This window comes from Toxotes jaculatrix, chromosome 16, assembly GCF_017976425.1.
Source record: "Toxotes jaculatrix isolate fToxJac2 chromosome 16, fToxJac2.pri, whole genome shotgun sequence".
Taxonomy (NCBI): domain Eukaryota; kingdom Metazoa; phylum Chordata; class Actinopteri; family Toxotidae; genus Toxotes; species Toxotes jaculatrix.
The window spans coordinates 24,122,191-24,149,331 of NC_054409.1; the positions used below are offsets into that span (position 1 = coordinate 24,122,191).

Below are 27,141 nucleotides of genomic sequence, written 5' to 3' on the forward strand. Positions count from 1 at the left end.
GTCTGTTGTGTTGCAGGTTTGTCTTTAGCTGTAAGAGCAGAGCTGAAGCTGAAGCTGCCAGTTTGGGTTGAGTGGGATGGGTGGGACAGGAATACAGATCATTGACGAGGACTCTGCCCTGCAGACCGATTCTGTTCTTATTTTTCATGTTTGTCCTCACGTCAGTGCCACAGACTGCTGAGCATTTAGTCATCTCATTGTTATTGGGCGTCAGTTTGGTGACTGCAGCTCAGAAACAGAGCAGAGCACAGATTGACCTTTTTTTTTTTCCAGTCCTATTTATATATTTATATATTATACAAATATTAGATTGTTGTTCATGCCCCCTGTTAATTATTATTGGAGATTTAAAGATTTCACACCAATAAAATGAAAAATTATTATTCTAAATAAATAAAAATAAATGCTCACACTTAACAAAAAGCCCTTTCACTCCTAACTTTGTCTTTTAGCATCTTTAAGTCTAATTCTTACAGTCTGGATAAAACCTGGCCCGGGTCTGTTTTTCTGTCCGGGATCATAACTCGTGTTAGGAACGCGACCTGACATCAAACTGCAGGTTTACAGCAGGTTCAGCTGCCACACTCTGCGTTTAACTACCCAACAACAACAACAACAACAACAAAGCAGCTGTTAGGTAAAAACTTAAATCACAACAGTTCACTTTTCTCTCACCACTTTTTTGTGTTGTCATTTCTAATTAAGACACAAAAATATTTTAAAATGCGGTCTGTAAGCGCCACATGCCACTAGTCACAGTGGCATACCACAAAGAACCAGCATGACACTTCAACATGGACACGGACAGCATAGATTGTACTCCACCATTTGATCTGGTTGCTGCTCAGACGCAACATGATACTCACACACACACACACACACACACACACAGCAAAGGGAGGTTGGTGGGTCAGTGGGGCCCACCGGTACATTTTTGCCCTGGGCCCCCCTGACAGGTTAATCCGGCCATGCCCAGATGAAACTGTAATGTGTATTGTTTGTGTTTGTGTTTGTGGGACATGAAGGCAAAGTGCCCGAAAGGTCCAGTGCAATCACTGAAATGCACCGAGCAGAATTTAGCATTTTGATTCAGGGAAACTCAGGAAAACCGAAACAGACTCTGCTCAAGTTACAAGTGAAGTCATTTCATTAGCGGCCGCAGCTTCTTCATTTTCTCATTTATTCTAATGTGTAATCAAACGCTGCGCTCCCCGCGCTCTTCAATCAGCGCTTTGATTTCACTTCTTCTTTATGTCTTTTCTTTCTTTCTTTTTTTTTTTTTTTTTGTTTGAACGCGGGGAAACGTCATGTGCTGCGCTCACGTTTCCATTTTGTGCGGTATTTAAAGAGTCCGTCCTCCTCGCCTGGCGGAGCAGAGAGAGCCCGCTGCCATCCGAGCCGGGACCGTGTGCGAGTGTGTGCGCGCCGGGCTGCAGCTGAACCACTCAGCCGTCCGGAGGTCTGAGGTGGGCGGAGACTGAGCCCGAGGTCCTCCCGTCCGCACCGACGCACCGTGCATTTCGGACTCGGCACCCGCACCCGTCCGGGGAGGAAACATCATGGCAACGACTACTTGTACACGTTTTACAGATGAATACCAGCTGTACGAGGAGCTTGGCAAGTAAGCCGCTGATCCATTCTCCGCTGTTCTGAGTCTCCTGCATGCAGCCTGACCCTGTCCTACGATGGCACAGGAGCGGGGGGGAGGATGGAGGTCTGCACATCTGCGGTGATGGATGCAGCTCCAACCCTTCAAAACAAAACGCACGCTGGTCTGGGGCTCTCCCGCGCCTACGCTTAGCCTCTAAATCGTGATTCTTTCTCAGTGCATGCTTTCTTTTTTTCCAGAGTACTTTAAATGCAACAGCCAGGCTATGAAAAGCCATCAGATAGTTGGATTTTGCATGAAGGGGGGAAGGGGGGGCGCCCAGAAGCACTTTAGGGCACACCCCCCCTCCTCCTCCTCCTCCTCTTTGCCCGGAGGCTAATTAGGGACAAACAGGCCTAATATCAGGGAAAAGCTGATGTGTCAGAATTAAGCTCCCTGACCATCAGTTGGCTTTAATCACAGAGGCAAACAGCTTTGGAGAGAAGTCAGAGAATAATGCTGCTGCGCCTGATCTGCTGCTAATCTAACGAGGTTCCCTTTGTGATAGAAAAATAAAAAAGAAGGAAAGAAACAGAGAGACCGGGGATGCGTGGCCCCTAACAGGATGCAGACAAATTGAGAGAGACTGAGGAGACTATGGGTGCCACAGTGGGTAGATGCAAAGTGGACTCAGTGTCTCTGTCAGGTTGTGCGTGGGTAGAGAGGATCTCTCTGCAACGTTCGCCTCACAGGAACATTTATTCCACCGCCCCGGGAGAAAGAAGCCGGTGGAGAGCTGGAGTGGTTTCAGCTGTGAACTCTGATGTCGAGATTTTATTTTACAGGCTGCGTTGAGCTGTTTGGTGATGGTGGTGATCTCCAGCCCTGTGTGTGTGTGTGTGTGTGTGTGTGTGTGTGTGTGTGTGGGATGTGATAAGTCAAAGACAATAGACATGCTGGAGTAGCAGCAGCTGCCCTCACTGATAACAGAGCCTTATTAGTGTTTTGCTTGTGTTGTCACTTTCTTTTGTGTCCTGGGTTTGTGTGTGTGTGTGTGTGTGTGTGTGTGTGTGTGTGTGTGTGTGTGTGTGTGATGCAGATGTAGAGAACGATGATGTTACACTGAGAAGTCAGGGCTTTGGTTGCACCTGATGCCCACCACTCTCTGACTTTCAGAGCTGAGCTTCATTTAAAGTTGAAATAATTTCTTTGAGTGACAGAAAATCACTCAGCAACTAACAAAAGTTTGATTATTTATTTAAAACTCAGAGAAAATGAAGTTTGACTTACTGATCTGAACCCACTGTCCTCTCATTGGCTTCTTCTGGAGCTTTCAGCCACGTCTCAGCCTTCAGCAGTCAGTGGATGTAGCTCAGTTGTGGTGGAGACAGTAAGACGCACAAAGCTTTAGATAAAGTTGAGTCACAAATATAATCGTATTGTTTCTGCTGTTTCCAAGGTCAAAAATAAATTGACACTCTCATATATATTTCATATTTGTTATTTGATGTTTTGTACGTTACATTTTGCTAATAAGAAAAGAGGGTGAATGTAGAAGATTAGACGAAGGTGTGTGTCACACTCTGAGCTCGGCTAATCCAGGTTTTGGATCCAGATCCAGCCCTCCTCCTGACGCCCACCTGCCCTGCAGATAACCTGTCATGTCGAAGCTCTGCTGCCTTCTCTACCACACGGCGGGAGTGTCAGCGAGTGTCATGCTTACTCACCCCGTCTCCTCATAATGAATGCGTGTTGGAGAGCTCGTGAGAGGCAGGGGCTCTGAGGGGAGTGCGAGTGTTTCATTGCGTAACAATACTGAGGTGAGATAAAATTAGCTCTGAGAAATGACAGAGGTGGTTATTTCTGTTTGTCTCTGTTGGCTTTGATGAGCAAACGTGGCCCTAAAAACACTTCAACACTCACCGAACTCATCCTCCAAACGCAGCTTCTCTCCCTCTGATTTTAGCTGCTTGATAACGTTTCTCTGAAATTATTCAAGTCATGGAGGAAATGAGCCTGTAAACTGCTTTCTGTTTCACTCTGAATTAAAACGCTGTGGGCGTGGCTCTGGACCTCTGACCTTTAATCAGTTAGCTGTTGTTAAATTGGCTCATCCATCCTTTTTCTGTCTCTTTGTATGGTTTATTTACGTCTGTGGTCTTGTGTTAAAGTCTTTTCCCCTTCAGAGAGTTTCCCTCCTTCCCACATCTTAGTTCAGACAAAACAAGAAATGAACATGTTCACTTGAAATGATGATTTTCATTTTCTGATATTTCATACACTGAACAGTAAAATGATTATTAAAGGAAATAACTCAGATTTATTGTTGGTTGGAATAAATGTTGTCACAGCTCTACGGCTCCTCTGTGATGGAGGAATACGACTTTGGCCCAGAAAAAAATTCAAGCAATTTAACAAAACACAACTTTACAACCACAATCTACACTAAAACCAAGTCCCTCCATGTAACTCAGACACAAGATGGAAAAATGGAGGACATTTTCATTTTTTATTTCAAATTTCTAAGAAAATGCAGATCTGGTTAGTTTTCCAGCTTTGGGAAAAACTTACACTGACGGGGAAACAGACTTTGACACAACTCCAGATTCGTGTGCATCAGTCATGCAGGTCAGGGTGGTTTAAAGGCAGAGACGGGTCCAGGACGACTACGAGGTCAGTCCGACAGCTGAGATGTCCCTTTTGATGCTGACGAAGCTGATATGGCAGCTGACCCATCTCCTCCTCCTGTCTCCTGTCTTTGTTTCCCAGGGGGGCCTTTTCAGTGGTGCGCCGCTGTGTCAAACTCTGCACAGGCCAAGAGTACGCCGCCAAAATCATCAACACCAAAAAGCTCTCTGCCAGAGGTGAGAGAAAGACGTTACCCGTCAGCCCTGTGCAACCGTGCCACGTGTGTTTTCAGTCGTAAGCGCGAGCAGAGCATCATGGGGGTTTTCATCATGTGTGTATGTCCCAGATCTGAAAGCTCACATTAGCATATTTTAGCGCTCGTTTGATTCCAGCGTGTGAAGCCTTCACGTCTGTTCCTCGGAGGAGAGGCAGATGATAGTTTCAGTCAGAGGAAGGATCCGAGCGAACGGGCGGTAGGATATTAGCAGGATAAAATCAGGAGTTTGTGCTCAGTTTTCACTCTTTGCTACAGAAAATTCAGACTCTTTACTTTAAAGTGCTGTGTGTAGTGTTTTAGACACTGTGTCAGTGCAGCGGAGATGAAGCAGCATCCTGTGTTTGATTTCTCAGTCGTTTTCTCAACATATAAAAACCATCAAAACTGAAAAACGCCTCAGAAATCGTCTAAAAATAGAAACAATGGTGTAACTGCTGCAAAGGAGTGAGATCATGGGTGGGGCTCCACACCATCTTTATTAAAAACACATTTATTATAAAGCCTCCACTCAGCTGGATCTCCTCCCCCCTCCCATCCTCTCTCCTCTCCCCTCCTCTCCCCTCCTCTCCCCTGTCTCCTCTCTCCTCCTCTCCTCTCCTCTCTCCTCTCCCCTCCTCTCCCCTCCTCTCCCCTGTCTCCTCTCTCCTCTCCTCTCTCCTCCTCTCCTCTCTCCTCCTCTCCTCTCTCCTCCTCTCCTCTCAGGATTGAGGGGTTAAATAGGCATCTGGGACAAGTGCAGCCCTCAGGCCGTTCTCATCTGTGTTTGTGGGCGACCACATATGTACATAAGTCGTGTGTGTGTGTGTCTCATAACTCTTTGCCAGTCACCTTGAGAACAGTTTCTGCTTCAGTCTTTACAAACTGAAATGGAATTTCACTGACACGTTTGGTCTGACTCTTGTAGACCATCAGAAACTGGAGAGAGAAGCTCGCATCTGCAGACTGCTCAAACACCCCAACATCGGTGAGACTCTGCCTTTAAGTGTGTTTCCTCGATCGGTGGTTCCTGATCGTCTGCTTCTGACCCCTCATCATTAATAAGTCATGACCAGCTACTAAGGCTGCACAGTCGAACATGATTCAAACCCACAGAACTTTATTTTTCATTCTAACAGAGATCCCAACAAGTCCTAACAGTAGACGTCATTAAAGAATGGTTCTTCTGTTCTTCTGTTCTAATTTTAGTGTTTAGATTCATTCTTAAGAGTTATTGTTTCATGGGGAGTTCCCGTCCTGGTGCTGTGAAACACGTCTGTGACACTCCTCTCCACGCCGACTGAATCTGTAATAACTGCTCCCAAATATATATTTCATTCATTCGTTTTAAAAAAAAATGTTCAGACGATGTTAGAATATCACCGGACGAGTCCTGTAAGACTAAACTGCTAAGGTTTGTGATTCAGAGTAAATACCAGATGAAGACGCCTTTGATTGTTCCCTCTTTCTCTCTGTCCGTTTCTGTTTCTCCTTCTTTCTCTTCACCTCCCTCCTCAGTTCGTCTCCATGACAGTATCTCAGAGGAAGGCTTCCACTATCTCCTCTTTGACCTGTGAGTTGCTTTGTCTCCTCCTCCCTCCTTCCCTCCTTCCCTCCTTCCTCCTCCTCCTCTTTGCCTCTGCCTCTTCCCTCTCTCAGCCATGCTGTGCTGCTCTCCCTCCTCCTCCTTCATCCTCCTCCTCCCTCTCCCTTGGTGCTTCATTTTCCACTACCTTCCCTCAATCTGTCTTCTCTACCCTCCCTTTCTTTCTTTTTTCCTTTTATCCGCATTCTCTTCATTCCTCTTCTTCTTCTTCTCCTCCATCGCCTCCTCGCTTCCAAGGCAGTTCCCCCCATTACATAACAGTCCAACCCCACCGCCTCCACCTCCTCCCCTCCTGCACCCCCCCCCCCCCTTGCGGCTCCCACTTTAGCGCATACACACACACACACATACAACCACACTCCCCCGCACTGGAGCCAGTCTCCATGGCAACCCAGTTGGAGTGAATCCTGTAGCAGGGGTTTCCCCCTAATGAGGACATCCCCCTCCTGTGTGTGTGTGTGTGTGTGTGTGTGTGTGTGTGTGTGTGTGTGTGTGTAAAAAGTACAGTATTTGGCGTTGTAACCTCCGTCTTTACGTTTCTCAGGGTGACAGGAGGGGAGCTGTTTGAGGACATTGTGGCTAGAGAGTACTACAGTGAAGCAGATGCCAGGTAAACACCCATGAATCTCATCTGTCTTGTCTTCTTCATCCCCTCCATGTGTCAGTCCTCCAGCCTCTGCAGTCCTCCAGCAGCTCTGAGAGCCAGACTCCTCTCATTAGCACAAACAGACAATTCTGACACACAGTTTTTTTGGCGTTACAGACTCGAGTTATGATGGATAATACCTCTACGCAGTTTCTCTGTGAGCTGAATTGCAAATGGAGGTCGAGGAGTTTTCCCCAGAGTCAGAGTTTTACAGACAGATGGAAACATACACGTGCACAAAATGCACAAAATGCACACACGCCCACGTTATAACCCCCTCAGGAGGTAGACCTAAATCAATTTGACTGTGGAGGCGGTTTGTGGAGGCGAGAGAGAGAAGAAAAGAAGGGGACAGAAACATTAAAGGGAGGAAGAAAAGAGGTAGAATGAGAGATGCAGTAAACAGAGGAAAAGCTGTTTTTTGGTCTCTCACTCCTCATCTCCTCAGGTCTCATCTCTGGCTTTTTCATCACCCCACTTGTTGCTGTATTCAGAGCTATAGACAAACTGAAGTATCGGTTATTTACCGATCGTCAATGAAAAACATCAGATTTCAAGAGGAAGCAGTTTTTGTTTTGAGTCCACACACTGTGCGTTTCCTTTCAGAGGAGACTGAGGTTACAACTGTAGTCACAAACTCTGAACAGCAACCTTTTGATTTTAGGTAAATCATTTTCAGACTTATGAGGAAGAAACGGGGGGGAGTCTGGTAACAGGTTAAAAAGAGGAACGAAAATCGTGTTCGATTTATTTTGACGAGGCAGGATTTGCTACACTGGCACTGTTTGGTGTTTTCACACCTGTGGTTCCACTCAATTCCCAGTTAAAATGCAGGACACATTCGCAGCCAGAGTGATGGCACTGAAGAAGACGCTCGTCAGTTTATGGAGGATCAATGTTTCTTCCTCTGTGTTCTTCAGATTTCCTTCCCCCATTCTTTTCTTTTCTTTCCTCCCCTCTCATCTGCCTTCACTCTCCCTTGTTCCCTTTGCATAAATTGTGTGTGTGTGTGTGTGTCAGTGTATGTGTTTGTGTGTGGGTGTGTGTGTGACTAGCATGGCTTGATAACTGTCCAACAGTATCTCGCTGACAGTTTCCTCTCTGTCCTCCATCTGCACACAGAGTCGCTCGACCCCTCCCTTCTCTCTCCCCCCTGTTAAACTGACGGTTCAACCAAATTACTCAAAAACAGATTTTCTCACTTATCTGTGGCGGTGTCCGGCCATGTGAACGGTTTTCATGCATCCAGGTTTGTGCCTCCACCCTGACGCAGTGGGTTAACGTCAGATCAGGCCTAAGCCTGTCCATCCAGCTCGCAGTTCTGAAGAAGCACATCAGCTGCTTAAGCACTGTCATTGTGAGCACAGCAGCATGCTGACGTTAGCGTTTCTCTCCAAACAATGCTGTGCCTGAGCGCAGCTGCTCAGAACATGGCTCACATTGGTGGAATCGCCCTCTCAGACAGAGACGTGTCCACGCACCGGAGATGCTGGTTTTAGGAGATGTTTCGTCGTCCTGCAGCAGGACAACAAGCCCGAACACACCGCCAGAGTCAGAAAGAGACCAGAAGACCAAGGAGTCCTGCAGCAGATGGTCTGGACCCCACAGAGATCTGATCTCAGCATCATGGAGTCAGTCTGGGATCACATGAAGAGACAGAGACACTGAGGTGCCTCAGTCCCTCCTGAGTTTTATGTTGTGAGCCCAAATGTAATTTGATTCATCCTCACTGGACTCGGCTGGAGGCAGAAACATCACAAAACCTGGGAAAATAAAAACCAACACTTCAGTGAACTGAACCTTTAACCTTCTTCTCCTTAAAACATCCTCCCCCCTCAGACGCTCCCCTTCCTTCTCCTCGTCTCTGTATTACTGTCTTTATGCTCCCCCCCCCCTTTATCTGCTCCTCACCCTGTTGTTTTGTCTCCACAGTCACTGTATACATCAGATTCTAGACAGTGTGTCTTACACCCACCAACATGACATAGTGCACAGGGACCTCAAGGTGTGTGTCTGTCTCATTGTGCTGCATTGCTCTGCACCCTCTGTGCAACGGTTGTTTGTTTCTTACATGCTTGTGTTTTATTGATATTTTTTAATTTTTGCCTGTGATTTAAAAACAACTCGCCTGTGCCTGCTGTCTGTCTGTCTGTCTGTCTCTTTCTTTTTGTGTGTCTGCCTGTCTTCAGGTTTTGCTTTTGGGACTCTTGTTGCACTATTTTAGACGGTCTGAACTAGAATAGTGATTTCCTGTGGGTTCTTAGCAGGCGAGAGAGAGGGAGGGAGAGAGAGAGAGGGAGAGAGAGAGAGAGAGTGAGTAAGCATGAGAGAGAAAGTGAAAGAGTAGAGTTCAGTGGAGTAACAGCAGAGCAGCATCTACTTCAGAAGCTTGGAAACCTGCTAAATCCTTTCGTCAAAGGCGGTGTTGCTGCTGTTCCTGAATAAATTACACAGGAAAATGTGCAGGTTAGACACAGTGTCTCCCACATGGAGCTGCAGTGCACTCCTACACCGCCTGACTAATGTTTGGCTCTTTCTTGAAAACAGAAAATAGCAAACTGCACACCTTCTCCCTCGATAGTTCACAGACAGGTTCACTCTTCACACTTTTTTTGTGTGCGTGTGCAAATGTGGTGTGAGTGTGTGTGTGTGTGTGTGTGGCCTGTGTTGAGAGGAGGATGCCTCTGCATGGATGCTGGGTGGTGGGGGCCTGAACTAACCTGCTCCACCTGCTGTTTGCATGCAGTCATTGCATCCAGCAGATCCTGGAGGCCGTGCTCCACTGCCATCAGATGGGGGTGGTTCACAGAGACCTCAAGGTGAGTCACCTGCAGGGGTGTGTGTCTGTGTGTGTCGGGAGGGATTTACAGTTGTGTTTGTCTGCGTCTGACTTGTGAACTAGATTCTGACGCCTGGTAAGTGCAGTGAAACCTATTGAGACTCAGCATGTGTGTGCATGTCTGTGGGCCTGATCGATCGGTGCGTGCACGTGTGTGCGTGCATGTATCTTTCTGTGTGCATTTGTGTTTCATTAGATTGTTTGTGCACGTGAGTAAAGCTGCTGTGTTCTTTTTAACAGAGCAGTGTTTGTGTATTAGTGTGATTCTGGTTTCATCAGTGTAGCGTTCAGGTCATGTGGATATGTTCCTTCTCCGTCCTGGCCTCAGATCATCTGATGTTATTGCGCTGAGACACGTTGGGGAACTCCACGATTGCTTTACCCTACAGAAGTGTATTAAAGGCTGCCCACACACAGGAGGGCAGATGGGAAAGGTCTGAGGTTGTGCTGTGATGATTTCCCTGGAGGAGGTTTATTAAGTTAGTGCAGAAAAAAAGGAGATGATGTTGTTTTGTTGTTGTTTTCTCATTAGTTGTTCATGAAACAAGGTGGAAACATAGAGGCCAGAACCCGCTACCCTGAAGGCGAGGACGACCATGACACCTAACGTCCAGGGGATCAGTGTCTGACCCTCAGTGTGCTGCAGAAAATGTCATGTTCAGTTAGTGTGTGATACATGGGCTTTATAAAGAAAACAACATGATAAAGGAGACTCATAATGTACATATCATACCTGATTCCTCAGTTAGATCAATCTTCCCTGAGCTCAACACACACAGAAGAAAACTCACGTTAATCAACAAGTTATGAGCAAATTCAACAGTGGTTTTAGGTTTTAGACTGTCCTGTGTCGGAGTATAGGACGAGGTGTAGGGGGGGGGGGGGGGTGGTGAGCTGCACAGTATCTGTCCTGTATGTCACCACCTCCTGTTCGTAAGCCAACTCTCCTCTAATTAAGTTTTTGAATCAGCCAGCAGAGGGTGTCCTGATGACTCTCCTGCAGCTGGAGCGCATCATGCAGCTGTTTTTTGTGCCAGTGTGGAGGAACGATTAATGCTAAAGGCAGGAATCAGTCGCCATCAGCTGCTGTCCCTGTGCGTCTGTCGTCTACCGATGTTTGTCAGATCGATGTTACATCAGCGTCTGAGCAGGAGAGACACGACTGTGGCGAAGAGACAAGCTGTGTTTGGTTTTCCTCAAGTAAACAAATGGCAAAAAAAAAAGGCTTATACACATTTTTAAGTCCCATCTGTCTGTGTCAGCCTCAGAGTGTGTGTGTGTGTGTGTGTGTGTGTGTGTGTGTGTGTGTGTGTGTGTGTGTGTGTGTGTGTGTTAGAATATGTAGTGTGGCTATGAATGTATGTGTGCTGCATCCGGTTCTATTCTTAGTCCTGTGGTCTGGGTTTGACTGGTTTGACTGGTCACACTTTCTTCCCTGTTTTACTTTTAAACTTCCATAAGTAAGGAAGGGCTGGGTGGGTGGCTTTGGTGCCTCCCTGCCAGAGTTAGAAGGAGAAAGGCGGTGGTCTCATTAGTATCATGGATTAGAACTGTGAGCCTGTTGAATGGTTCTGGCTCACTCAGACATCACAGGAGAGTTTCACTGATGCACCTGTGTTTGCTGTTTGTGTTGAATGTGCAGCCTGAAAACCTGCTGCTGGCCAGCAAGTGCAAGAACGCTGCGGTGAAACTGGCCGACTTTGGACTGGCAATAGAGGTTCAAGGGGACCAGCAGGCTTGGTTTGGTATGTCACACACACACACACACACACACACACACTGTGACTTCCCACTCCCTGGATAACGTGGATGTAGGGGGCGCTGTCACTGCAGAAGAAAAACTCAGATTTCCTCTTTTACATGAATATATTTCAGAGTTATTGTGATCAGCAGTGCAGCACCGTGTTGCTGTTATTCCCAGGATTTGGAAATCAAACTCACGTCATGTCTCCTCCTGCAGTAATTAAAGGAGCCATTTTAATTAATGGTAGGTGAACAGGTGTCCCCTGAGAGACTCTAAAGAAATTCACTATTTTCTTTTAAAGCAAATCCACAGTAACATCTGTCTGTTTCCATCCTCCTCCTCCTCCTCCTCTGGATCATGGAGGCTTCTGTCAGGCTGAATCTGAACTGTTCATCCATTCTGTCATTTTATCCTTTTTGTGATCGTGTTCTTGAGTCAGGGATGAAGAAGAGATTTTTTTCCTCCTCTTCCTCTAATCTCAGCTGATCCTTTTGTTTTCACTGCAAACTCCAAGTGACTCCTTTGTCTCTCCAGATTTCGGCTGAGGTCTAATTTGGCGTTTAAACCTGAGAACAGAGCGACACCTGCATCACTGGTGTTGGTTCCTTTCTGTTGTGGAGGCATAAAAACTGTCACTGCTGATTCTCAGCAAACTCAACCGGACTGAACCGAGTGCAGCGACTGTGCTTTGCTTTGACACGGAGCTCTGTTACAGACGGACCGCAGCACGCTGAGCTGAGCTGAGCTGAGCTGAGCGCCCTGAGCGCAGCGGCTCTGGGGCTGTGTCAGAACATACAGACATAATAAACCATCAGACCTTTACTCTGCTCTGACTTTATCAGATCATTGATCCTGAGTCATCGATGCTTCAGCAGCATTTTACTGTTGTAGCTTATTTTTCGCGCTCTCTCCAAACACAGGCGGTCCTGATGAAAACATCGATATGATGTAAATGAAAGTTTGACTGACAGCTGATCCTGATGTGAAGCAGCTGGATGCTGGTCTCCCTGATGCCAGAGCGATGCTACAGAGTCTCTGGTCTCTGGAGTCTTGTCTGTGGTATGATGACAGGGTGCATCAGGAACCATCACAGCAGAGGAAACTGCTGAGTGTTGATCACGTGGGAAATAATGACTTTTCAGCACGATGAGCAGAAATGTGGAGACATTTTCTGCAGCTGCGCACTTTCTCTCCCTCAGTGCTGTTTGGAGAAATGTAAACAACAACAAACCACACTTGATTACAATAGACTGGGCCCTGATTTGTGTTTGTCTGTGTTTTTGTGTGCAGGCTTTGCAGGGACCCCCGGCTACTTGTCCCCAGAGGTGCTGAGGAAGGAGGCGTACGGTAAACCTGTGGACATCTGGGCATGTGGTAAGCTCTCTGCCTGTTGGCTCCTCACCGCCGCCTCCTCGCTCTCCTCCCTGTCACTCAGACAAAGGTTGTGTTTTTGTGCGTAGGTGTGATCCTGTACATCCTTTTGGTTGGATACCCTCCGTTCTGGGACGAGGACCAGCACAAACTCTACCAGCAGATCAAAGCTGGAGCGTATGATGTGAGCCCACCTCTGTCGCTGTTATCTTGCATTTCCCTCACTTTAAATTAGACGTTATGTTGTTTATATGTGTGTGCGTTTTAGTTTCCCTCCCCAGAGTGGGACACGGTGACTCCGGAGGCTAAAAATCTGATCAACCAGATGCTGACTATCAACCCGGCCAAGAGAATCACTGCCCAGGAGGCTCTGAAGCACCCATGGGTCTGCGTACGTACACAGACCATGCACACACCCGCACCCAGTCTCTGCAGACAGGAAGCTGTATTTCATGCCCCCTGTTTGAGTCTCCCAACAATTTGTAATTTGTAAATCCCCTAACAGCAAGTTTGTGAACATCTGTCCAAAGCTGCCAAAATCTCAGCGCCATCTGTTTCCAAACATGCGATCTCTCATATCTGCTGATACTGGCTCAGCTTATCTTGAACAGTTTGTCCCACAGAGGGGCAAAAGAGCAACCGATTTCAGGGATAAGCACCTCTGTCTGCTCATCATCCACGAAAATATCGGGATCAGCAGCTCGCGGCCTCTCCCACCACACTCTGATACGTGCAGTTAAGATGTACCAGTTTACCTCGGAGGCTGTGTTTGTGCAGCGTCTGAAAGCCATTCGATCGCGGTGATGCCCTGATGTCGCCCTTTAGTTCTCAACTTACTTGTAATGGAGTATTTTCCTATGTTAATGAAAGTAAAGGATCCAGATTCCTCCATGTCTGCCTCCATCCTGCCTGTGCCAGCAGCCAGCTCTGCTTCATATGTCACATCAGATCCTGTATTATAAAACAGAATGAGTGTGTAGAGGGGTGATGTTTGTCAGGACACTATAAAGCCAACTTGAATCTATTCTGCCCGGGGTTTTTGCCAGAAATGTCGCCACCTAAAGAGCCTTAGAATCAACACATTCCAGCGAAGCGAGTCTCTCCGACAGCTCCTGCCCACATAAACCTGTCACTGTCAGAGCTTCTCCTCTAATGTTTTATTTTCAGCGTCTCTCTCTCTGTCTCCCCACAGCAACGCTCCACAGTGGCCTCCATGATGCACAGACAGGAGACAGTCGAGTGCCTGAAGAAGTTTAACGCCAGGAGGAAACTCAAGGTGTGAAAAGCTCGATGGGTCAAAGTGAAGTTGTGTCTCTGCCTCTCGCACGGTGTCGGCATCTGTTTCCAACAGAAGATTATTAGTTATTACCAGAGGTTTTTTAAACTCTTGTGCTCCAGCGCACAAACTTAAATTTATGACAGTGAAACAACATTAACTCAGACTTGTAACTGCCGTCGCAGCTTTTACACAGAAATAACCAGGCTGCTGATTCAGAGGTGAGACTGACATCAGATCAGCGTGAAGTGTGGTGTGTCAGAGAGTGGATTAAGACTCTTGTCTGTTGTCACTTGTGTCTTGTCCTTTCCTGCGACAGGGCGCCATTTTGACCACCATGCTCGTCTCCAGGAACTTCTCTGGTGAGTGCTGCCTGTTGAAAAGACGAGGGAGAGTCAAGGGAACATCTCAGCGCCCTGAGCGGGAGAGGAGGGGAGGACAGGATGACATCCCATCTGTCTTCTGCCATGTCTTCACACATACACACACACACACACACACACACGAACACACAGCAGGTTGATGGGCGGCAGTGTTAGAGTAAGCAGGAAACACAGCCGAGATATTTGCTTGGATTTTGTGCCGTCGTAGCCACAGTCTCAAACAATACAACATGTTTGACTAATTCTTAAATCAGGCTGAGCTTCACGCTGCTGACAAAATAAACAGGACCAGTTCACAGTATAATATTTCTATAATCTCTGTGTCTGAAACAAGATGATTCGTTTTATTTATTAACGTGTGTCCAAAGCCTGATGCATCTCATCCCTCTGTGACACAGAGCTCCACATCAGTGAGCCACACTGTTGCACTTCACCTTCACTACCATGAGCAGCACCAGAGCATCAAATGTGAATTAATCCGCTGCTAAAGATAGTCCCCCCAACAGTTTCTCCGTTTCCTTCTGTTTGTTAAACCACAGTGTTTGGTGTTTTAGGATTTTGGTCTTCTACATCTTCTACATTTCCTGCCTTATCCCTGAAAACACCTCTGTCTCTAACCACCCGCCTTCCTCCCTGTGTGTTTCAGTGGGTCGGCAGACTACAGCCCCCGCTTCTGTCAGCGCTGTGGCTGGAACCACCGCCGGCATCGTGGAACAAGGTAAACTCACCTCAGTCGTACCGTTACTCACAACATCTGACCTCTCCTCTCCTAAAACTTTACATCCCTTCCTCTCGCTGAACTCGTGGCAGAGATGATTAAAACGGAAATCACACACTCTCTCTATCCCCCAGCTTGTTTTAATCTCTTTTCCTAAATCTTTTCTCCCCACCACCCCCTCTCCAATGCTTCTCAAATGTTTGCCAAGGTAAGCAGCCGCGTCTCTCGTCTGGGAGGGGAGGGTATTACTGTTCAGATTGTCATGGGTTAGGGCTTCTCTGCCCTGCAGGGAATTAGGAGACAAATTGCATCCAGCTTGGTGTGTGTGCAGCAGCTCAGATGTCAGGATGTGCGAGGAGAGAGGGATGCTTTTAAATGTTTGCTGCAAAAATATAACAATTGTGCAGTGTAGCTTTCAAGCTGGGGATCGCACACCCACTCAGAGCGTCAGTGCTGCTTCAGTGAAGGATTAACGTCAGCAGAACTGAACTGTTGCTTTTTGGGCTGTTTTTCACAACCTTCACCAACAAGCACCAGAACAGGCTTCATGGCTGCTGGCTGTCTCGTGTTTGTCCAGCTACACTGAAGTGTTGTGTGCACTTCCTGCCCATCAATGAACTAATCCAGCCTGAGATTAACAAACCCATTATCACATACCTGCATCTCCATTCTGCTTCCTTCATGCTTTCACTCCTAATCCCCCCCCCCCCCCCCCCTCTGTCTGTGGCTGTGCGTGCAGCTGTGTGTTTGGATTATATGGAGAATTAGTTAGACTTTTTTTTTTCCTCCTGCCTCCATGCCCTCTGCTTATCTAATGTTTTGAGCAATGGATCAGGGTGAGGAGGTGCCAGTTGGATGGAGATTTTTTTTAATGTGTGTGTTTATTTGTTGGGGTTTTAATGTCTTTTTCCAGGACGGACGGAGGGAGGGTTTTTTTTTTCTTTAGAGGGAGGGATGAATCCCGTTCCTGTTTTTTTTTTTTCCTCACTTAAGAGTGGTGAAGGGGAGGAAATGTGGGGAGATAAGCACTGTCACTCTGTGTGGTCTGCATGTTCATTTTGGAGACTTTGGTGAGCAGGTGAATGTTTTGGCCTCTGCATGCATGCATGCTGTGTGAGCGGGTTTAGAGGGTCGTGGTCATCTGAAGGTGTATGATGTGCACGCTTCCATCTGAGGGTGTGTCCTTCTGCCTCTCTGCAGCAGCCAAGAGTCTCCTCAACAAGAAGGCTGATGTGAAGGTAAGTGAGCCGGACTCTTCTCTTACCTCCTGTCTCCTCTCTTTCGTTTTCATTTGCATTGTTTCCTCTTTAAATCCTTGGCTCCTCTCCCACTGTTCGGATGCCCTCTGCCTTCAGAACTACTTTTATTACTCCATAAATATTTTCAGTCAAAGGCAGATGCAATTCGATCTTCATGATTTGACTTTGTCAAGTGCTGTAGCGTGCACTTTAAAAAATTTCAGGGTATTGTTTTTGTCCTTAAAGGCGCAGCATAAACACAACGTCTGTGTCATTTCCTGTCCTTCACTTTTACTCCATGTCTCAGCTCAGAGATGCATCGATGCCTGTGGTTGTGATTTTAGCCTTGATTTTATTAATTTGCCTTATGATTGTCAAATAATCTGATATTATTGATTATTGTGTGAATCCCAGAAAAGAAGCAACTAGAAGTTTTATAGCAGTTCTGATTAAAAAAACAAGGAAATAGTGAATTGAAAACAGGAAGCTGGTGGGTTCAGAGCTTTTCAGCCTTTTAAAAGGCTTCAGAGTTTTCCAGTGCTTTTAAATTGATTTGTCCCCAGTTCTTTTTTTGTGGACTTGTTTAAATAGCTTAATTTCCTGCCATCAGAGTGTCCAGTAACAAACTCTCGTCAGACCAGTTCAGCTCGGAAGCTGCCATTTTTGGGACGTGGACAAACGTACGTCCACCAAGACGGAGGACATGCGCAGACAAAACACAGCCAGACAGTTTAAACCATTTACATGGTTTACTGTAGTAAAGCACAGGTGATGTACAACACAGAGTCAAAGTTAAGGAAAGCATGTTCACCCTCAGACACATGTTTTATCAAATTAAAACAAATATGACAAGGACCTTTGTTTCTTTTATTTTGAAGGTTGAATCCTCTCACTTCCGATGGTAACTTCCCTTTAACTGGCTGCTCTGACAGAGCTGCGTTACCTCCTCTCTCCACTCAGACTCTTCAGCTTGGCACAGCCGGCACTTTGCATCACTCCACTGCAGAAGTTGTTCACCCGGAATATTTCTGTGCCAAAGCAGAGCTCATTACTGTTTCATCTCCTGAAGGAGAGGGAACGTAGACGCTGAATCTGCAGTGACTCAGACCAGACTGATGTTATCACTCCTTTCCCCTCCTCAGTCCCAGTGTCTGTGCCCTCTGTCAGGGTCTGTGTGTGTGTGTGTGTGTGTGTGTGTGTGTGTGTGTGTGTGTGTGTGTGTGTGTGCCTGGATCTTGTTAGATAAATAGTAAATAGATCTTGTTTGGATCTAGTTTGTGGAAGAATCTGTTCATATGAAATAATAATCAACACGCAGCAGATGCATGTTGTTCACATGAGATAATGTTCTGTGTGCATAATGTTTGGAGAAATAACTTTGAACGACATCATTTTTGGCCCAGCGGGGGCTCCGTACCCTTTGGAGGTGAAGGTGTGTGAATCATGATTAAAGGACAAACATCTATCGCTCCCTCTCTGCTCCACTCAGTCTGTCCTGGCCTGTTTCTCCATGACACACTCTCTCTTTCATTAACCTGTGTCTCCTCCTCCTCCTTCAGCCTCTCCTCTTCCTCCCTCTCTACCTCTGCATGCCCCCCCCCCCCCCCCCTCGGTTGGCCTGGTGCTAATCTCAGATTATTTCCCACCAGATGATTAATCTATCATTACATAATCACAGCTTCTCCTTTGCTGCGCCCTGATGTCGCACCGATGCTCGCAGCCCTGGAGCTCTAACAGTTTCCCTGCATTAGCACAGGCACCTTCTCTGCATCTCCTCTCTCTTTGTTTTACACTCGTCTCAGTTTCCGAGCGGATGAAATAGCTAAGAGCAACCACAGAGAGTTTAAACCAGTTATTCTCTCTGAGCTGTCCTCATGTCCTCTCCCTGTCCTCCATGCTGCTGCTCTCCCTCCTTCTGGACGGTTCGATGAAGGACAGAAATCACTTTCTCTTTACTTTCTTCTTCTCTCATCCACCTTTCATCCAGGTTTGTCAGAGCTTTTCTAAGCGGTGCGTCACCATCCATCATTCCCTGATTCCCAGCAGCCCGTATCCTCCTTCCTTCTGCTCAGCTCCATCTCACTGAGGCTGCTCTTCATGGAGGAAACTCTTAGGACAGTGTCCACTCATGAATATTTGTCTTACCTTTAATGTACTCGTCCAGGGTTTAAAGATACTGGACTGTATACCAGCACACGTCTCCCACAGGGTAGTTATTGCTTCGGCCTTCACCACGCGTCACTGACTGGCACCTAAAAATACTAAATCTAATGCAAATGGACGGTTACATCAGACTCGTGGTATTTGCAGATGTTCTTACATCATCTGTAAACCCACTTCTCTCTCCTACTCGTTTCCATCTTCACTCTGTAATGACCAGCATTTTGTTTTGCTTCTGTGTCCAACACAGTGATCATTACAGGCTGAGGACAATAACCAGCAGACAATACAGTTAATTGGTTTTAAGCATGAAGCCGCTGCGTCGTGCCTGCATCAGTGTTTCTGTGCATGCTGTCAGTGAAGGAGGAGCTGTTAGCTACATCTCTGTGAGTCCTTATAAAACGGGGTGTCTGTATATTTAGCATGTTGCAGGCTGTTTATACTGTGTGTGTGTGTGTGTGTGTGTGTGTGTGTGTGTGTGTGTGTGTGTGTGTGTGTGTGTGTGTGTGTGTGTGTGTGTGTGTGTGCGTGTGTGTGTTTGACCTCACCAGCCTCTGCTGAAATGAGGCAGCTGAATGTTGTTTACTCAGGGGAGATACATTAAGAGATACCAGTGTCAGCCGGAAGAGGACACGTAGTTTGACAAAATGGACGTGATGCTTGCTTCCTTACATTTGACAGATGTTGCACAGCTGTCAGTGGTTTCATTCGCCATCTGCCAAACAGCATCTGAAACCCGGTGAAAATGAAAACGCTCCGAGCAGAATGTCTGAGCTCTGACTGAGGCTGATTTAGACTTTGCTGCAGACAGAAATGAACTGACATGATGGACGGTTTAAAACCTTTCAGTCTAATTAAGAGTCGGAAACGTGGGGGAAACCTTTCTGGGTCCATAGTGTGTGTGTGTGTGTGTGTGTGTGTGTGTGTGTGTGTCTCAGACTCTGGACTCTGTTCTTTCTACCCACTGTTTTCATCTCTGGAACTCTCTGCTATTTTTACCTGTATTACACTGGTTTTTTTTTTTTACACAGTAACCACCCACCTTACAACCAACAGATGGCACCTCTCTCCATTGCTGCTGAGCACTAATGTGGTACTTTGTGTTTCCTGCACAGCCGCAGACAAACAGCACAAGAAACAGCATAGTCACCAGTCCCAAAGGCAGCGTCCCCTCTGCTGCGCTGGTATGCAGCTCTGTGTCTGTCCGTCCCTCCGTCCATCCGTCTGTCAAGAAACACAATCAAAATGCAGTGTGTGTGTGTGTGTGTGAAAGAGAGAGGGAGAGAGGTGTGTGTCGTTATCAGTGGATCATTGTGATTTGCAATGACTGCGTGTTAATTCACATTTTTTTAAACAGTTTGACGTTTCATGTGTTCATCAGTGAGAGTTAACAGTGCTGTCATACAGTCTCCGGTATTATGCTAAGCTAAGCTAAGCTAAGCTAAGCTAAGCTAAGCTAAGCTAACTGCCTCCGGGCATCGTTCTTAACATGGAAGCATGAGAGTGATCAGTGATCAATCATCTCAGGAAGACAGCGGATAAGTTCATTTCCTAAAACGTCAAACTGAAACTTCTCAGACGTTTAAATATTCAACGGCTCAAAGAGAAAAAGTCGCATTTAAGAGAATTTTTTTAAAAACACAAATGTTGCAGTGTACGATTTGTAGACTTTGCTCATGTTGTCGTTTGTGTATTTTATTTTTCATGATTACAGACTCACGTAACAACAAAACTGTTCTGAACGGTTTGGTTAAAGGGTCTGGGGTCAGTATTTGTATTATTGTCAACTAATACGAAGAAAAGACCAAAACCAATAATATGTTAGAGCGTCTCTCAGCACTGTCTGACCTCCCGTCTCCGTCTGTGGCTCTCAGCTCCAGCTGAAGACGTGAATCTTTACAAACTCTTTAAAAAAGATTCAGTCGGTCTTTGTAGTTTTTTAACAACTGACCTGCTGAAGAAAAGATGTGTTGTTAAATGTAGTTGAGCTGAGTTTGATAACTCTCACACTGCCACAGATCACTCATTAACACTGATGGATCATCCTGTGTCATTAACGGTTTCTGATCTTTATCCTGCTGCTCAGAGCTTCTTCTCCTCAAAGTGAAAATATTTCACTCATTTCTGCCTCTTTTCGTGTTTTACTTCACATCCTCCTCTTTTAATCCTTTAATCCTCCTCTTATTCTCAAACTTTCATTTGTCATCATAAAACATTCCCTCGTTATTGGTTCTATTTATCTCCATTCATTTATCCGCCCACTCTTTTCTCTCCTTCCTTCCTTTCTTTCTTTCTCTCCATTCTTCCTCCAGGAGCCTCAGACTACTGTTATCCATAATCCAGTAGATGGGATCAAGGTACATCGTCCTCCCCTCTCTCTCTCCCTCCATCTCTTAACTTCTTGCCCTTTTCTCATTTGTCATCCTCGTCTTCACTCCGCTTCTCCATCTGTGTGGGTAAAGCTGTATTTGGACAAAAACCCAGTTTCTTTGCAGGATGTGTGTATTTGGTTCAGTATTTTTGTGCATCTGTTTGTGTATCAATGCATGAGAGAGCTGGACAGAGTGTGAGATGCTGGAGCTGTGACTCCTGTGCGGTGTTTGGTTGTGTTGTGCTGTGTTATACTGCCCCTGTGTGTTCAGATGAACGGAGCTCAGTGTTCTGCCGCCGGCTGAGAGTAACCCATGTATGTCAGGAAGAGCAGATTAACCCCGTCCTCCTGTTCAGACTGTGTGTGGCCAAACGTCATGTGCAGTCGTCTGTGTCCGTCCTCACCGGATTGGCTCAATCCACAGATGGGATTGTGCCGGTGTGCGACTGAGTCACACGTACAGCTGTTGTGTTCTGTATCTTTGGCAAAGTTGTGGTGTTAAGGCAGAGTCACGTTGTAGATTTGGTGGCAGAAATTTCAGGGTTTTGTGTACGTGTGTGCATGCATTTATGTGTGTGTGTGTGTGTATATCTGAATTTGTGTTTTTCTGTTTTTTTTTTTTTGCATAATTAATATTTTTGTCTGTGCACTTTACAGGAATCATCTGACAGCAGCAACACCACCATCGAGGATGAAGATGTGAAAGGTAGGTTATATACACACTCTATGGGCGTGGGGCTGGGTGGGGGGGGGAGGGGGGGGGGGGAGAGGCGCAATCATCTCAGTGACTCTCTTTTTAATCATTTCACGACCTCTCTGATTTACCTTGCGGCCCCTTGGCGGGTCCTGAGCCTCTGGTTGGGAACCTCCGCCCTTGAAAATCCTCAGTCTTCACAGTCTGTGCCTTTGCTGTTTAATTTTTGTAATGTAATCATTTAACAGTGTAATCAGCTCAGACACCGTCCGTTCACTTCCTCTGTAACCAGCTGAAGGGACAGATTTATAAAAAGCAGGACAAATAAAACTCAAACTAACCTGAGGGTCGGTTAGAAAACATGAGGCCGTGGGTTTTGTTTTGTGGCTGAACTGAGTCTTTAAGTGGAATTTTGAATGGAGGGACTTTTACTTTACTGAGGTTCCCACTTTTACCTACTCAAAGTGAAACAGGATAAAGTGAGGAGGTGTATGCAGAGGTGCTCCTGATAAATAGAGCCACAAAAGAGAAAATAAACAGCAAAAACAAAACCACAGACAGAGAGAGGGAGGGAGGGAGAAAGGGGGAGGGAGGGAGAGGGACGGTCAGAGTGAGCTAAGCTCTTCTCTCAGTGTCAGGAGGAAGCGAGTGGAGAAGGACACAGTAAATCTCATCTAAAGAGCTGGGACAAGAATAGCGTGATGAGCTCAAGCAACCTCACATGCAAACAAGAGATATGATGGATGATGGATGGAGGTTTAGAGCGGCACAGCGGCGAGACGGAGCAGGAGGGTTTCTGAACATGGGGGCTGGCGAGGATCAGTTGTGCCACAGTGGCTAAAGAGAAAACACACAACTTCTTGCGTGGAAGTAGCTTTAATGTGTGCGGTGGCATGGAGGACATTTCACTCAGAGACACGGGGGCGAGAGAGATGACTGACAATGAGTAACAAGCTGTTAGGTGAGTCTGACTGTGTTTGTCCTCCTGCCTTCGTTAATGTGTGTGAATGTTTAGTTTCTACCATGACCTGAGTTCTGTGAGAAGTGTCACACGTGATACAGTGCGTTTGTTTCCTCTCTGCAGCTCGCAAACAGGAGATCATAAAGATCACAGAGCAGCTTATCGAAGCTGTCAACAACGGAGACTTTGAGGCCTATGCGTGAGTCCACCGCTCTTTTCTTCTGGTTCCGTAAAAATCTGGTCAGCTGAAGGGAAAGTCTGCGGTTAAAGCTCGGCCTCAGAGAGCCATTAATCTGATTGACATGCAAATGTGTTTTTTTGTATTAAAAGATTAAAGAGTAATTACAGGCATTGTTTTATCCTCTCCCTCCCTCTCTTCCTGCCACTCAATTAAGAATAATGCTTGGCAGATTGAGGTGGGGGGGGGGGGTGGGCGGGGGCATTATAGGAAATAATGCATGATAAGAATAAAAACAGTCTAAAAATACTCGCAGTAAATTTCAGTTCCTACGTCAAAACTATGATGACTGAGTTCAGAGAGTTTTAGATAATAAATCTGAAGTCAAAATTATTGGCTCAGCCAGTGCACGTCCTGTGGGCTGTGTGGGGCTCCCCACCCCCCACCCCCCCAGCCTGCCCCTTCGCTCGCTGTCTTCTATATGTGGGGTGATATCTGAGGACAGTGTTCTGACCCTTTTCACAGGAAGATCTGTGACCCTGGTCTGACCTCGTTTGAGCCTGAGGGGCTGGGCAACCTGGTGGAGGGAATGGACTTCCACAGATTTTACTTTGACAATCGTAAGTTAAATCCGTTATTCTCGTTTTATCAAGTGAATTTAATTACAAACTCCTGAAGCTGGATCCTTCTCTCTCTCCATCAGTCCTCTCCAAGAACAGCAAACCCATCCACACCACCATCCTCAACCCTCACGTGCACATGATCGGGGACGACGCCGCCTGCATCGCTTACATCCGCCTGACGCAGTTTGTGGACGGGCAGGGCCGTCCACGCTCCAGCCAATCAGAAGAGACCCGGGTATGGCACCGCAGGGACAGCCGGTGGCAAAACGTCCACTTCCACTGCTCAGGAGCTCCGGCTGCCCCCCTGCAGGGATGAGGTACAACAACACAACACACACACACACACACCTGCCCAACATGAACACGATGCTCAGAGCCTCATGTACTGTGAGAGCAACTAAACTACAATTAATGATTTACGTTATTGATTAAGAAAAAATGTTCCAACCTCTAAAACATTTACTGCCTCACTCAGCAAACTGACTTTCTCCTTTCCGAGGCTGACGAGGAGGCCGACAGGAGCAGAGGAGGAATAAGTGGCTCATCTAAGAGACTCAGCGCTGAGAGAGAGGTGGAGGTGGATGGAGGGTGAGCTAAAGGGTCTGAAGCGGCTGATTCTGGCATCGCCATCTTTCTCCTGCACTCTGCACGCCCACCTCGCCCCTTCTCTCTCTCTGTCTCTCTACGACCTGGACGACAGACAGTGACACCGACTCTCCCGTCTCCGAACCCACAGAACAGCAGAGCACGTTTCAGCTGCAAACAGGAAACTCTTTAGCCTGCGTCTTGTCTTCAGTTGGGTCTGTATGTGGCTCCGACGCTGCAACGCACCTGGACAACACCTGTCCTCCTCTCCTTTACTCTGCGCTCCAGCGTGGCATTCTCCTGTCAAAGATTTCCCCCCTTTCTTCTTCTCAAACATAAAGTTATTGTTCATTACTTCTGGTATTATAATGGCTGCCGTCTGTCGTTGTGCTCTTTCAACTGTACAGTATATTTATTAGTCATGTATCCTCTCCTTCTTCTTCTTCTTCTTCTTCTTCTTCCTCTTCTTCTTTTTTATGACGAGCATGACTCCTACCTGTATCTTCTTACCAGTGGCTGTTTCTCTGCACGACTAAAGCTGCCTGTGTGAAATGAACAAACAGCACCACGTGTCTCACAGAGAGAGAGAGAGTGGGTGTATTTAATTATCCGTTTTGTTTTGTTATTCAGTGGAGTTTTTTTTCTCTTTTCTCTTTTCTCTGGAGTGTAGTTGACCCCAAACCGACGCCTCCGTGTGTTCGCCGGACCCCTCTGAGCCGCTCTGTGAGACAGTGAAAACCATGCAGCATGCTAAGATATTACTGTCGTTCTTAATTGATTCTCTATGTACTGAACATTGCAAGTTAACTGCTGAAATTATGACAATGGTTAAAATTCTAGTATCACGCTGTTTATGTAAATTTCCAGTTTCATCGTGGTGACTTAACTACAATTACGCCGTAGATGGTATTTAATTGCATGATATTCCAAGTTAATACGTTGGTGCGTTGGGTGTTATCGTGCATTTTGTTGATTTTTCTCTTTTTAGACTGAACTTGCTGGTGAGCTATAATCTATTGCCTCTGTTTTCTGGGCTTTGTAAGTGCATAAACTATTTTTGTGTTTTTGTGTGTAGTGTCTGAGGCTGCTGCTGAGGATCATGACAGAAAAGGCCTTTTAGAGAAAATGCTGGTTCCAGATCAGATTTAAAATGGTTCTTTACTGTTTCAAAGACAAAACTCAACATCTGATTAATCCATTTTATCAGACCTGACAGACTTCACATCAGGATGTTCGATTCTTCATTCAGATCATTTCAGCGTTTTAAAATTCAGCTTTTTACTTCACACTTCTAAAGAACAGACTCAGACATGCTATGTATATAAATGCTGAATGAGGAACTGGTATCAGGGATGTGTGGGCAGAATTTTAGAAACACAGAGGTCCCAAAAAAAGCCTGAAAAACATTTGATTCATTTATTTATTTTGTTTATTTTGTCTGAAAACTTCTCTCAGTCCTGTGAAAACCATGTATCTCTAAAAAGAAACCTGTCCATCTTCATCTCAACACATTTTTAGATAATCGAATGAGTTTTAATGTTTTATTTAGCCAGTAAGTAACAATAAGAAAAAAATGTCTCAGCCTATGCAGAAATACTTAATCCTTAAAGTGACTTTAATCAATAGTTTCATAATAAAGTAACAACAGACAGTGATGACGCCAGATATTTCCCTCTGCAGCTGGTGGAGACCAAAACCAGAGCTGAAAGTGAAGGATCACTGGCCTGAGAGTCATCAGGTGGACTCAGACAGATTAAAGAATCGAGGTGAATGTAGATCTGAATATGCTGAACATGAAACAACTGTTTCCTAACAAGTTCAGTATATCAGCTTACATACTGATTACGCTGAGTGATGAGGAATAGATGAAGTTTTAATAACTTTTCAACTAGGTAACTGAAATTTTTGTGGAAAAAATAATATCAGACACAAATTATTATTCCAGCATGTCTGAAGGAGATCTTCATGTCTATCTGAAAAAAAATCTGAGTACATGGTTTTCACTGGACGTTTATTTATACTGAATATATTCCACCTTAAAAATACTGGAATTAGCCAATAAAATAAAATTCACTTACATTAAGTAGAATGTAAAATCGTCCCAGATTCATAACGTCCTCAGATTCCCAGAGTAAAACACTCAGGACATAACCTCAGTGCCCTCAGTGGTGAACATCAACCTCTCCTCCAGAGGGCGCCAACATCTAACAGCAGCAGGGTTCAAAGTACAACTGTGATGAGTTCAGCATTCAGGTGGGTGTTTGTGAGAATCTGATGAACAGTGTGAGCAGAAAGATAATGACAAACTGACTCACACAGACGCTTCAGTCAGTGTTCACAGTATTTTACAATAACTTTTGCTCAGTTTTCCCGACAGAGTCTGAGTGTGCAGCACAGTCGGCATCATTACTGAGACACGTGGTTTCTATTCAGAAAACTCAGGTGAAATGTTGTAAAAACCTGTTTTTCAGAATCATGGAGTCAGTGGTTTGAATGTTTAGCTCAGCGCTATTAAACAACATTAAAATGTAAAATGAAACATAAATAAAATGTTTAGCAATAAAATAAGATTTTAGGAAACAGATAAAACATATTAGAACTGAAAACATAAATCTTTTGGTTCACTTTAAAAGTTTTTTTTTATGTTATGAGCTTTGAAATGTACTAACATGAACTGTGTGGCTGCTGATGACTGAACATGTGGTTCAGTGTTTCGGTTTTTTTTTAAGGACATTTTGCTTTAGCTCTTTGCATGAAGGGTTTTCACTTCACATCACCTTCATTTGGATGATGATTTTTGTCCAAAGTGACAGTGAGAACATTCAAACGAAGCTGGAACAAGGGCTAAACAACATCCAGAACTCAAACAACTAAAAACATGTTCAGTGTTACACTATAAGTCCTTAAAGATGTTTTCTGTGCAGACGTGTTCATTAAAATTGAGCCAAAGCAGCTGTAAAATACTTCAAGTCCAATAACAACTGTTCCACTGGTGCCTGTTCTTTAGTCACATTAACAAACATGAGTGAGTGGATTGTTCTCACACAGACACTCTGCAGGTTGTGTTTGGTGTTTGTTTTTTTTTTAATCATCTGGCATGAAGCCAAAACCAACAGTCCTCCTTCCTGTCCAGCCCTAAAACCTGATACTATCAGTGCTTTAATAGGATTACTGGTCACTTAGAGCCAATGTCCCCTTTGGCAACCAATCAGTGTGCAGTTAATTAGTCTGTAACATAACACAATTTAACCTCCTCATGAGTTTGTTTTGAAAGAGCCT

General features: G+C 45.6%; 1 protein-coding gene across 1 annotated transcript; it reads left to right on the forward strand.

Annotated features, from left to right (window-relative positions):
* The first annotated feature begins 1,554 nt into the window (after positions 1 to 1,554).
* Positions 1,555 to 26,365, forward strand: LOC121195282 (calcium/calmodulin-dependent protein kinase type II subunit beta). The gene is made up of 21 exons (XM_041058644.1): positions 1,555 to 1,621; positions 4,358 to 4,452; positions 5,398 to 5,457; positions 5,988 to 6,042; positions 6,620 to 6,685; positions 9,468 to 9,540; positions 11,203 to 11,305; positions 12,595 to 12,678; positions 12,765 to 12,859; positions 12,944 to 13,066; positions 13,868 to 13,951; positions 14,271 to 14,313; positions 14,981 to 15,052; positions 16,253 to 16,290; positions 19,566 to 19,634; positions 20,763 to 20,807; positions 21,479 to 21,527; positions 22,600 to 22,675; positions 23,180 to 23,274; positions 23,358 to 23,594; positions 23,777 to 26,365. The coding sequence occupies exons 1-20, from the start codon at positions 1,560 to 1,562 to the stop codon at positions 23,591 to 23,593; spliced, it is 1,623 nt and encodes a 540-aa protein (XP_040914578.1). The 5' UTR covers positions 1,555 to 1,559; the 3' UTR covers position 23,594; positions 23,777 to 26,365.
* The last annotated feature ends 776 nt before the right edge of the window (positions 26,366 to 27,141 follow it).

What these genes read in the sequence shown, in the direction of transcription:
- LOC121195282 (XM_041058644.1), top strand. Translation starts at nt 1,560, where the DNA reads ATGGCAACGACTACTTGTACACGTTTTACAGATGAATACCAGCTGTAC. An exon ending in TCAAAGCTGGAGCGTATGAT is followed by an intron (nt 12,860 to 12,943) that starts GTGAGCCCACCT and finishes TGTGCGTTTTAG; the next exon opens with TTTCCCTCCCCAGAGTGGGA. An exon ending in CAGATTTTACTTTGACAATC is followed by an intron (nt 23,275 to 23,357) that starts GTAAGTTAAATC and finishes TCTCTCCATCAG; the next exon opens with TCCTCTCCAAGAACAGCAAA.